The sequence below is a fragment of the Chenopodium album genome, chromosome 25 (assembly GCF_948465745.1).
Source record: "Chenopodium album chromosome 25, dcCheAlbu1.1, whole genome shotgun sequence".
Lineage (NCBI taxonomy): Eukaryota > Viridiplantae > Streptophyta > Magnoliopsida > Caryophyllales > Amaranthaceae > Chenopodium > Chenopodium album.
This window is the reverse complement of record NC_137858.1, coordinates 13,878,482-13,890,972: the sequence shown is the minus strand read 5'-3', so window position 1 is coordinate 13,890,972 and position 12,491 is coordinate 13,878,482. Positions and strand designations below refer to the sequence as shown.

The 12,491-nt window shown below is 37.9% G+C and overlaps 1 protein-coding gene across 1 annotated transcript; it reads left to right on the top strand.

The window, feature by feature from the left end:
• Positions 1-10,228: 10,228 nt before the first annotated feature.
• Positions 10,229-11,921, top strand: LOC145613737 (uncharacterized). The gene is made up of 5 exons (XM_081668804.1): positions 10,229-10,461; positions 10,521-10,797; positions 10,857-11,049; positions 11,137-11,234; positions 11,367-11,921. The coding sequence occupies exons 1-5, from the start codon at positions 10,229-10,231 to the stop codon at positions 11,919-11,921; spliced, it is 1,356 nt and encodes a 451-aa protein (XP_081524930.1).
• Positions 11,922-12,491: the final 570 nt, after the last annotated feature.

Here is a 12,491-nt window from a genome sequence, read left to right as displayed (position 1 = left end):
AAGTTCCTTCTCCAATTTTGCCTTTTCAATTCTTAACTCATCAAGATCAATTTTTAATTTTTCAAAATCCTCATTAAATTTAGGCAAAGATTCTGAGGAGGAACTTGGAGATATTTCAGCATTAGCTAGTTTATATTGAGTCAATTCAACATTAACCATAATATTTTCAAACTTGAGTTTCTCATTCATTTCTTTTAAGAGAAGATTTTTGTCAAAAAGTTCAAAAAATCTGCTTTGCACATCAGTTCGTTGATTTTCAATCCACGTACTGTGTTCCTTGCAGACTTTGAGAGCTCTTTGACACTCACCTAGACGAATACTAGTGTGAGTCCATTCATCTTCCATTTCAAACACTAAATCAATGAGAGCATCTTTAGTATAAGTTTTAAGTACATTAGGATCAAGGAATACCTCTTTAGCAAGCTCATCATTGTAAGCCCTGTCATCACGTTTGGCCATCAAACACAGATGAGCTAATTCTTCTTCAGGTTGTTCCTCTTCATCCTCACTTTCAGAATCTCCCCATGCAGCTATCATAGCCTTCCTTATGTCTGTTTTGTTGAAAGGAGTTTTGTTGTGGTTGCTCTTAACTTGTTCCTTTGCCTTCCCTTTACCTTTCTCTGTTTCCCAAAGTGGACACTCACGAATGAAGTGTTCCAGTGATCCACATTTGTGACAACCAGAGTCAGCCTTTGAAGTAGAGTGTTTCTTGGTGAAGTTCCTTGACCTGTTGTTTCTGTTGAACATTCTTTTGAACCTTCTCACCAGCATAGCTGCCTCTTCTTCATCTACTTCAGATTCTTCTTGATCTCCAGCTTTGAGAGCCAAGCCTTTTCCTCGGTTTCCTTCACTGTTGCTTGTTCCCAGGTGCAACTCATGAGTCATGAGGGAACCAGCAAGTTGCTCAATGTTGAACTTTGTGAAGTCCTTTGTTTCTTGTAAGGCTGTTACCTTGGCTCTCCATCTCTCATCTTGAGGGAGGCTTCTTAGAACTTTTCTGACCTGCTCATCAATAGGGATTTGCTTTCCAAGATAAACAAGCTCATTAATAATGTTAGTGAATCTAGTTAACATTTCCTGAATTGATTCTTTTGGTTGCATTTCAAACCGTTCATATTTTGACATGAGCAAGTCAATTTTAGAGCGTTTCACTTCGTTAGTTCCTTCATGAGTTACTTGAAGTAAATCCCAAATTTCTTTAGCATTTTTACAGCCCATAACACGATTGTGTTCATGGGGTCCAAGACCACAATGAAGTAATTTAACAGCAAGTGCATTAATTTCCATTTTCTCAAAATCTTCCTTATCAAACTCAGACATAGGTTTAGGTACTACCTCATTTTCACTGTTGGTTTTGGTAATTTCAAAATCACCAACTTCGATAACTCTCCAAACTTGGTAGTTGTCAGCTTTGATAAAGATTTCCATCCTGTTCTTCCAATAGGTGTAGAATTTCCCATTGAACATAGAAGGACGCTGCGTAGAGTAACCTTCTTCCAGTTTCTCGTGATTGTTCATCTTGATTCCAGGAACTTAACTCGTCAGGGTTTCCTGATTTCTTCGAGGAACCAGCTCTGATACCAATTGTTGACTCGAATGAACAATACAAGAGGGGGGGGTGAATTGTATTGTGGAGGAACTGGGGTAATTTTTGCGTGGTTCTAAAAGAAATTTAAACAAAAACTTTAAAGTGCAAGAGAGATTTTACGTGGAAAACTTCTTGGCCCTAATCAAGAAGAAAAACCACGACCACAAGGGATTTTAAACTCAATTCTTAATAATAATAGGGCTCTTTAGGTGTTCCTTGTTGAAAGGCGCAGTCCATCACGTAATTCGCGTCTCTTGATCAATTGAATCTTTTCACTGAGGATTCCTATGTGAAGTCTAACCGAAATGAATGTCATGTGATTAGAGAACTAGAAAATCCCATCTGTTTCCCCTTAATTTTTCATGTGATTAAAAACCCCGATGGCAGAATACAGTCTAACTGAAATAGGAATTCTCATGATGCGACATCTACATGTTAAAACTAATATATATACAAAATTACAAACTTCTTCATATGGCGTGAGAGCTTCATCTTGCAATTCCTGCTCGGAAGAAGATAAACCTTTTTGATAATGAGGTAGACTTATTTATTTTTACGCCTTTAATTTAATCTGGTGCCCTTGAGTTTTTAGTATGGTTTACTAAGTTTTTGAGCATATGAGTTTAGTATCTATGTTTTTTATTTGGGTTGTTTGAATTCTGGGAAAATTTGATGTTTAATTTGTCCTTTGTATTGGAGACCAAAATCCGGCCCCATTCCCCAATATTTGATACATTTCACCTGTTTAATAGTTAATCTTGGTTAAGGAAAATCTTGAAATCTATCGTTTGTTTGATAAAATAAAACTATAGTGTTTGATTATTAGATTATTTATTAGCTGGGAATACTTTTTACCTGTTGTTTGATTATAACGGTCCATTTTCATGAGAAATGCATGCATAGGATTTTTTTATAAGTCTTGAATACCTTCATGCTGCTGGAAGGCTGGATGCTATTATTGATATTATGTGCTTTAAACACTACTATGTGTCACTGGCAGTGGGGCTCTTAAGTCCATACAGATAGGGCAAGGTTTCTGAGGTTGCAACAGGTAATTCATTCACAACCACTTTTATTCTTATGAAAGAAGGAACTGCATGAACTATCTTTTCCTGATGGTAGTAATATGTTTTCACCAGGCATTGGCAACATGGATCCTCTTGATCAAGTCCAGGATGCCCCTCCTCTAACTGCTGAGGAGGGTATCAGTTACCACGATTCAGCAAGTGGTAAACCTCGTCAGGCCGATGATAAGTATCCTCTCTTCCATCTTCGTGTTTATGCATCTTTCAAAAGAAAATTGTTTGAATGTCATTTCTTTGTGTAATATTGCTACATGTTTCAGGGAAAAAAAACTCAATATGTGATTGAATTCAATGCTTGGAGCATGTAATCTGAGGGGGGACCAATGTCGGCAGTCTCAAAATTGCTGATGCCTGTATTTATAATACTACCTCCGTTACATGCTCATTTGATTTTAATAGGAACGAGAATACAAAGATGCTCTAATATTGTTTCGAGAACACTGAAATGGTAGAGCCAGCCTCCAATGTTGCTATTTTTGGTCTTAGAACTGTAGGCCCCTGCTGTAAGTTTCCAGTGAACCTCTTTATGTTAATTCAAGTGTGTTTTGCTCTCTTCTGATGAATTCATATTCTAACTGGATATTGCATCTACAAGTTGCAGAGGGTGCTAAGGCTGCAGGTGCTTCACTATCATTTGATTGCTGCCATTGTGTTGTCTACATTCCTAGGTTTTCTTCTGCACAAATCAGGGATGTGTCACTTGTCCCATTATAGCCTTCTAAATTCCATTCCATTGAGGAATGTCAAATGTTATATAATTCCATTCCAATAGTTTCAATCTTTCAATTATTTCATGATGCATGTCACTGAACTTCTGATCTGAGTTCTATTTGTCTGTCGGCTGGTAGCCTGGTACTTGATGTCTGTTTCATGAAGAAGTATCCTAATTCTTATAGAAAATTTTGCTGGTTCTTCTGTCTTTGTAATTCCCTTCTCTACTACACTTAAGCAAATGTGGGTACGGTATTTGAACTTTTGGATTATGTTGTAAATAGCTAATTTACATAATAATTTTGCTTCTCTTGGAATTTGTTGTTCTGATGCTAATTTGGCATTCTATTGTTTGATTGTGAGTGTGGGATTTAGCCTTAACACTTAAGGTATACTTAGCAGGTATTTTATTGATTTATTTATTTTTTTTTTCCTGTAATTTGCTTTCTTTGTAATTTTTGCTTGTTAATGAAATTGTGCTAATTTATATTTGCAGAAAAATTTTAGCAGCATCTGCAAATCTGCAATGTTCTTAAATTTCTTATTTCCTTGGATGGATAGCTTTTTGCATTCTTATTTATGTACATTGACCTTTTTGCACAGACCCGTGGTACCAAACTTGAACTTTTTACATGTCATTTAAAATTTCCTTGTGCAGATTTATTTCGCAACCTCTGTACTCGGGGTCAAGAATTATGGAGCTCATTTTATAAATAACAGTAACTCAAAATCTTTTTCTATTTTACCCCAAATTCAATGTTACACACCTTCAACAAGGTTCTTTTGGCGAAACAAGCGTGGAGAATCTTGTCAAATACCAATTCTCTGATGGTCAGGGTGCTCAAAGCTAAATACTTCTTTCATGGAAGCCTAAGTTAACTCCAATGCTAGCTTCACTTGGAGATTAAAATGTTCAGCGAGAGAGGTTCTTAGCAGGGGAGCGTTTAAAATGGTGGGGAAGGGTGGTCATTCTATTCACATATGGAATAATCCCTGGATCCCTTCCTTACCCAATTTTAGACCTCTGCCAAGAGCCACTGGCAATGGGAATGAGCTTACTTATGTGAATGAACTTTTACAGGAGGATGGATGGAACATGGAGCTGCTAAATGCTATGTTCTCTTGCTGGGAATGTGATGCTATTCTTGCTTTACCAGTTGCCAGATCTGCTACTTGTGATTTCTGGTCGTGGAAGCATACAAAAAATGGGGAGTACAGCGTGCGTAGTGCGTATTATGTGGAGCTCAAGTTCAAGAGACAACCTGCACAAGAGACAACCTGCTACTTCCTCAACTCACAAAGGGTCGACTATTTGGAGTAAAATCTGAAATGCTTCGATTCCCCCGAAAATTAAACATTTTGGGTGGAGAGTGTTGAATGAGGGAATAGCTAATTAGCTACTAGACAGAATCTTGCTGTGCGTGGTATGAATGTGGATGCTGTGTGCCCTTTGTGTGGTGAAATGAGTGAAACTACTATGCATACTCTTGCTTTCTGTAGTAGTGTGGCTTTTATTTGGTACACCTCTCCCTTGCGGCTTGACACTAGCTCTGTAAAGGCTGTTTCTGTTTTTGACTGGTGTGTGGAGTGGGAGAAAACGCATACTGATGGTGATTGGTGGAGTGTTTTTTGGAGTCTGTTATGGGGAATTTGGCTGAGGAGAAACGCTTGGGTTTTTGAAAAAAAGATGGTTGAAACTGAAAAGCTTCAACAGAGAGTAATGAGCATTATAGGTGAATATGAGAAGGCCAATGAGCATTCCTCAACCGTCTTGCAGGCTGCTGCCCCTATTGTGCAAGCGTGGGTTAAACCTGAAGCTGGCCGGTACAAAATCAACTGCGTTTTTTTAAGAATGGTTGTATTGGATTAGGGGGTGTGATGCGTGACAGTGTGGGGAATATAATGGCAGCAAACACTCTCTGTGTGAAGGGTGGGGATAATGTTGAGGTAACAGAAGCTTTGGCAGCAAAACAGGCTTTACAAATTGCTCTTGAGGCTGGTCCCACTAAGGTGGTGCTTGAAACAGACAACATGAAGGTGCTCAGACATCTAAGGAACAACATAAGAGAGTCTTCCAGCTTTGGGCTTATCATTAACGACATCTTTGAGCTTGCTAAAAGAGTGTATTGCTGTTAAGTACTCTCATGTAGTCATGTGGGAAGAAATGGCAACAAGGTGGCACGTTCTTTAGCTCATCTTGGTAAAAGTTTTGATAGTTTGCGTGTTTGGATTGAAGATAATCAATGTTGCTGCTAAGAATTTCGGAGTTACAGAGTTTGTGAATCCAAAGGATTATGACAAACCTATACAACAAGTGATTGTGGATCAAACTGATGGAGGAGTTGACTACAGCTTTGAGTGCATCAGAAATGTTTCATGCCTTGGAGTGTTGTCATAAATAAGTTTGCAGCTAGATTGCTTATCTTTTCATGCCATCTACTCACATGTATACAGATTGAAGACTTCACTCAATTGCAAAGCTTTCATACTTATACAATACAGATTTTGTAACAAGTGCAGTTATTGTCTAGTATGCTACAGTTCATTTTTTTGCAAACAACCGTCCCATCTTGAACTGAATTTTGGATTCAAATTGAATTCAAAAGAAAATGTTATTAGAACAGTCAACAACTCAAACCTTTTTTTTTTTTTTTTTTTTTTTTTTTTTTTTTTTTTTGCGGAAATCATATCTTCAATTTCACTTTAGCTTTTTCTTAGGTATTAATAGTGGGTTACAACATATTGATGTTTTTATAAAAACTAAATTTCCTTTTTTTTGTTCCCCAATTGTCTAATATCAATCATCCTCAAACACACTACACTTTTAAATAATCTTTTAAGGAAAATATTAATTCATCGATTTGGATAAGCTTCTATAAATATATGTTTAGTCAAAAGAGTTAAGTCATAGTTATGAGAAAGTCAAACTTATTAATAACACCTTTAGAATATAAATTTCACACTTGGTAGAATCGTGCTAGATTCCTAAGTGTTTATTTTATTTTATTTTTCGGTTCACCCTCTGGGCTAATCCGGATCTAGGGATCAATAACAAATTAGCAAATTAGACTTTTAAGGCGCATAATTCAAGGGTTTTGCAACAAATTAGCAACTAAATTTGATTCAGTCATCAAATTAGGCTCATAATTTTCTTCTCTAGCAAAATAATTGCAAGTTATGATCTTTCATAGCCTTAGAAATTAGAATCAATAATTTAAAACGAAAGCCAAATTTATTATACTGACAAATTAAATTAGATCAACTATAAACCCTGAAATTAAAATTCGATTATTACAAAAAGAAACCACTTACCTCGGAAGCTGCTTCAATGGAGGATAAAAATATTTAAAGGCACCTCAATGGAGAACGTGAAGTGCGCTACAGTTGGAAACTTTATATGCAAATTTTTTGTGCTCGTTGGTTCTTGTATCCTAATTTTTTCGTAACAGTAAAATAAAAAATAAATAAATAAAAATGAAATTGTTTCTCCTAAGGTTTTAATCCTTCGTGCTTTATATGTGGACAAGCTAATGAATCTTCAATTCATATCCTTTGAGACTGTCCTGCAGCTAAATCAGTTTGGAGAAGACTTGGTGGTCGCAGCAACTTTCCCTCTTTTTATCAAGGCGAATTAAAAAATTGGTTGTCCTCTAATTTGGAGTTTGATGAGAGGGATGAGGAAGAAGGTTGGCAGACTTATTTTGGCATCACGTTGTGGTGGCTTTGGAGATGGAGGAACACTAGAGTGTTTGAGAATGGTAAAGACATCCCTGTTGATGTAGGTGCCTTTTTGAAGATTAGATTCAATGAAACCTAGAGGAGTATCCATGATATTTCTTCATTCAACAATCAAGAGCTTAAGTCTGCCAAAATTGAGAAACATATTTCTTGGCTCAAACCCCCTGATGGTTGGTATGCGTTGAATACGGATGGAGCTGCCAAAGGGTCCCCTGGTGATGCAGGGGGTGGTGCTATTATTCGCAATCAAGATGGACAGTTCATCTCTGGTTTTTCAGCGAATTATGGGCGTTGCTCTGCTTTCAGAGCTGAGGTAAGAGCTTTGGCTCGTGCTTAGAACTTGCTAGGAATTTTCAGATAAGCAAGCTGCAGATCCAACTTGATAATCTAGCGTGTGTTCAAGCGATGAATTCAGAAGCTCAAGGAAGCGGTGAGTGTGCTCACCTAATTAATTTCTGCCGCAATCTACTTCGTAAGGATGATTGGGAGGTCCTGGTAGTCCATGTTTTCCGTGAAGGCAATCGTGCGGCTGACTGGCTTGCTAGTAGGGGTGTGGCTCAATCAGACAATCTTCTTATTTTAGGTAGTGCTCCCACGGAGCTTCGTAGGATCTTAAGCGAGGACGTTCAAGGTGTAGCTTTCCCACGCCTTGTTCCTCCTTAATAGATTGCTATTTGTTTATTTTTGTTTTTTCTTTTCTTTGGTTTTGTACCTCAATGGTACTCATGTACTTTATTTTTTTCTCAATGGTAAACACTAACTTTTCTAATTATCTATGGTAATCAATAATTAACTAAACTAATTCAATGGTAGCTTGAGTTAAGCATTTTAAGTAAGATTAACCATGGTTTATGTTTAAATGGGAGGAAAAAGATGAATTGACTAAAATACCCCCATTTATTTTAGACAACCAATTGTGTCTTGTCAAAGGGTCTGATTAAAACCTTTGAACTTCATCATCTTCATTCGAGTTCTTCATTGCTTACTCTGAAAATCGAATCTGCCTAAAATTTCATGCTCCAAAATCTCTCTAAAATTTTAGTTTATTGTCTAGGATAATTTAGTAGCAATTAAATTAGGGTTTTTCGGAAGGTTTGTGAATTATTGAGGGGTATCCGGGTTGTGCAATTGACGCATAATTTGGGTGAATTTGGAGGCGAATTTGTAGCAAAGAGGTTGCGATTGTCAGAAAGGCTCGATCTTTGTGCGAATTATACCATTTGAGGTGCGATCCTAAGTCAGGTATGTATTTTTTTCGCTATAATTTGGTGCATGCTCTGTTTTTGTAAATTTGTAGGGTATTAGTGTATTACTACTACTGCTGTTGGTTTTTTGTTAATTATTTTTGCAAAATTAATGTTATGTTGTGTATGGAGTAAATGATTGGGGTTTTATTGTTAGAATTACTTGAATATTGAACTTGATGTTGTAGGTTATATGCTTATACATGTTACTTATATTTGCTGCAGAATGGGTGATAATATAAAGTTACAATTTCAATACAATGGTAAAGATGTGACTGTTGTTGTTGAGGACATTGATAAGGCTAATTTGATTGATCTAATTATAGAGTACTGGGAGAAAGCAGCTAGGGACAATATAGAAACTCCAGAACACCCTACATTTAACTATGTGTTTAAAATGAAGCATGTTAGTCTTTTAAGTGATGCTGACTTAATGAAAATGTTTAGTAATTTGCCTGAGAAGAAGGAGGTATACATATGGGTAGGAACAGTAGGTAAGGATAGTAAGGTGGTCCAAGCTGCTAGGTCACTGATGTCAGGGAAGACACAAAGTGCTGTAGTTGTTGAAGCTGAAGTGGCTGTTAGGAAATGTAAACTAACACCTAGGAAAGGAAAGGCTAGTGTAACTGAGTTAGTGGAGGCTGAGGTTGTTTCTAAAAAAGACTTTGAGAGCCATATGATTGCTATAGGTAAACGTCCAATGGATGACTATGAGTTGGAGCAAACTGACCATGCTATTAATCAATGCATAGATGAAAAATTGACTGACTATATGGATTCACCACATAGAGAGAGCGATACTGATAGGGAACTTGATACTTAAATAGTGACTGCAAGTGTGAGAGGAGCTGGGAGAGATAGGGGAGCTGGGAGAGGGAAAGGGAGGGGCAATGCTAGAGGCAGAGGCAGAGGAGTTGTGACTGAGACAGGTAGAGGAAATGGGAGAGGGAGAGGGAGAGGAAGAGCAAGAGGGAAAGGGAGAGCTGGGGTTAACACAGTAGACTACTGGTTTAACATTTCTCCCACTCCATGAGATCCAAACCAACCCATTGAGCAACCTGCGTCACAAATACCATCTCAGTTGTTTACACAACAAACACAACCACCTCACCCATCAACCCAATCTTTAACCTATTCAAAGCATAGGACATTTTGCTAGGAGTAGTAAAACTTTGAGTGAAAGAGAGTCTGCTGAATCTTCCATAGTATCAGTTTTCTATAAGAGGAGAAATCCTATAACTACTGCTAAGAGACATGGAGTTGTTAGTAGTAGCAGTGCAAGTGGCAGTGAGCAAAATGCATCTTCTGGGGTTGTGAGCACTAGAAGGAGTTTGACTGTTAGCCTTAGGGATGATGATGACCAGGCTTTGAGTTTGCAAGATGATGAAGTAGAAGATGAAGGGTACAACCCAACTGAGGTTGAAGATGAAGACACTGATGAGAGTGTGGATACTGAAGAAGATAATGAGGGAGATGATTATGGTCCTTTGATTGAGGATGGCTTTGATCCATTTAAGGAACCTGTTTTTGAGTGTGAAAATGACATGGGCAACTATTTTGCAAAGTTATACAATAATGGGGAATTATATCAGGATGAGGGCTTTGGTAAAATTGTTTTGAAGCCATGACAGTTGTTCACAGATAAGCAGCATTTGAGAGATGTTGTAAGGGACTACTGTATATAATGTGGATTTGCTGTGATTGTTGATTATGCAAGCAACTTTAGGTATTCAGTTTCATGCTCGGATGAGAGCTGTAATTAGAGATTACATGCATCCCTCCTCCTAGATGGTACAACATGGGCTATTAAGTCCATAGATAATTCAGAGCACATTTGTCAGGGAGTTGAGCTCAGAAATTCAATGGTGAATTGCAAATGGGCTAAAAGAGTCTTATTAGCTGACATCAGAGCAAACAGTGACATCCCTGCAAAGTCATTGGATGAGATCTTGTTCCAGAGGTATGGGGTGAATATGGCTCAGTCCAGTTTGTACAGAGTAAGAACACAAGCACTTGAGGAGATCCATGGCAGACATGATGTGTCATACAAACATCTGCCTATGTATTGTGATGTGATCAAGGAGTTAAACCAAGGGTCTTTGGCATTTTGTGCATGGAATGATGCAAACCATCCTGAAAACCTTTGGCTTTTAGTAGCATTTTCATTGCATTCAAAGCCTCATTAGATGGGCTTAAAGCTGGCTGCAGAAGTCTTATAGGGGTGGATGGAGCTCATCTTAAACGGCACTATGATGGAGTGTTGCTTTCTGCTGTTGCGCTGGATGGTAACAATGAGATCTTCCCAATTGCTTGGGCAATTGTGGGAGGAGAGGATGCTAAAACATGGAAGTTCTTTTTATGGCATTTGAAGAATGCTCTACAAGACAGTGGAAGAGGAGATGAGTGGTGTATAATCTCATACAGACAGAAGGTAATGGTGTGTGTCTATTATTGGCTTGTGGGGCATTTAACCCTTTCACTTTTAGAAAGGCTATGGAGAAGATAAAAAAGGCTAACCCATTGGCTTTGGAGTGGTTTGCTAAACTTAGACCACAGTCAGTCTGGTCTAAACATGCATTTAATCTAGCCATAAAGTCAGATGTGAACAAATCAAAATTTGTTGAGAGTTTCAACTCAACTTTAGGCCTAGATAGGTGTAATCCTGTTATGACATTGCTAGAAGGTAGTACCTGCTTACTTGCTTTGATTTATAGATTTTCCTTGTATGCATTAAGTGGAACAATGACATCCCATGTTCTTGATTTTACAGGTGTGAGGAGACTGACCATGGTGAGGATGGCTACTAGAAGAGAGGCATGTGAAAAATGGATAGGTGATATATGTCCAAACATAGTCAGAAGACTCCAAGTGAAAAATGGCTAAGAATCAAGATCATGCAAGTGTTTGGTAAGTGGAGAAGGTGAATATGAAGTGTTGGATGGGAGATCAGTGCTACCAGTTAATTTGAGAACAAGCACATGTGTTTGTAATGCATGGCAGTTGACTGGCTTGCCATGCAAGCATACCATGAGGGCCATCTTACACTCAAATGATGACCCTCATAAGTATGTCAGTGACTGGTACTCAATCACCAAGTACAAGCTGACTTATGGCAACACCATCAAGGCAATTCCTGATGTAGAGCAATGGCCACAAAGTCAGTATCCTGAGATTCTCCCACCCAAGATGAAGAGAGGAATAGGCAGACCAGCAAGAAACAGAAGGAGAGAAGAGGGGGACCAAGCCAAGGGAAAAAGATCTAAAACAGTCAGGTGCAGCAAATGCCAAACCTTTGGCCACAATGCACAGACCTGTCAAGGTGGAATGACAGGGAAAGAAAAGGCTAGTTTGCAAGCAAAAGCAGCAGAATCACAGAAAAAGAAAGCTCCAGCATCCACTTCTCAACCATTAAGGAAATCTCCTAGAGCAAAGACTCAAGGTGTTTCTCTTAGCCAACCAGATCCAGCCCCTGCATCTTTTTCTCAACCAGTAAGAAGATCCCCAAGAGCAAAGAAGGTTAGGACTAGTCTGTTTGCATCCCAGCCTGTTCCTTAGTTTAAGCATGCACACCCATTTTACTTGATGGTTTTGTTTTGGAAACATTTAGTTAATGATATCAGCTTATGTATGCTGACTTGTTTTTTGGACAACATTAGTTAATGATGCAATTGTTGTATGACAGTTGATGTTTTTGAATAACATTAGTTAATATGCTGATTTTGGTTTATCTATGTCACTTTGAATGTGTAATTTTAATGTGTTATATGTTGTTACATGCATGCAATATCTGTAATTTCAATGTTGTTGATACAGAACAAATAGAATGCAAAATAAGGGAAATTCATCTACTTTTATTCAATTAGAAAATAGTACATAATTAGGGAATACATAAACACCTACATAACTGAAACTAAGGCTACCACAATTCTCCCTAACTACATCTTCTTAATTTCGATTTGCAATAATAACTAGCATAATAAAGCACATAATCAGACCAATTTTAACAATTTCCTTAATGTACTTCACTAATCCATCCACCTTTTCATTCAAAGCAACAATGGGACTCTGTTCAACCTCTAATTCCTCCCCGGACCTAATAACATCTTCCTCCTTCAGCCACGCAAA

What these genes read in the sequence shown, in the direction of transcription:
- LOC145613737 (XM_081668804.1), top strand. Translation starts at nt 10,229, where the DNA reads ATGGTGAATTGCAAATGGGCTAAAAGAGTCTTATTAGCTGACATCAGA. An exon ending in ATCAAGGAGTTAAACCAAGG is followed by an intron (nt 10,462 to 10,520) that starts GTCTTTGGCATT and finishes TTTGGCTTTTAG; the next exon opens with TAGCATTTTCATTGCATTCA. An exon ending in ACATAGTCAGAAGACTCCAA is followed by an intron (nt 11,235 to 11,366) that starts GTGAAAAATGGC and finishes AATGCATGGCAG; the next exon opens with TTGACTGGCTTGCCATGCAA.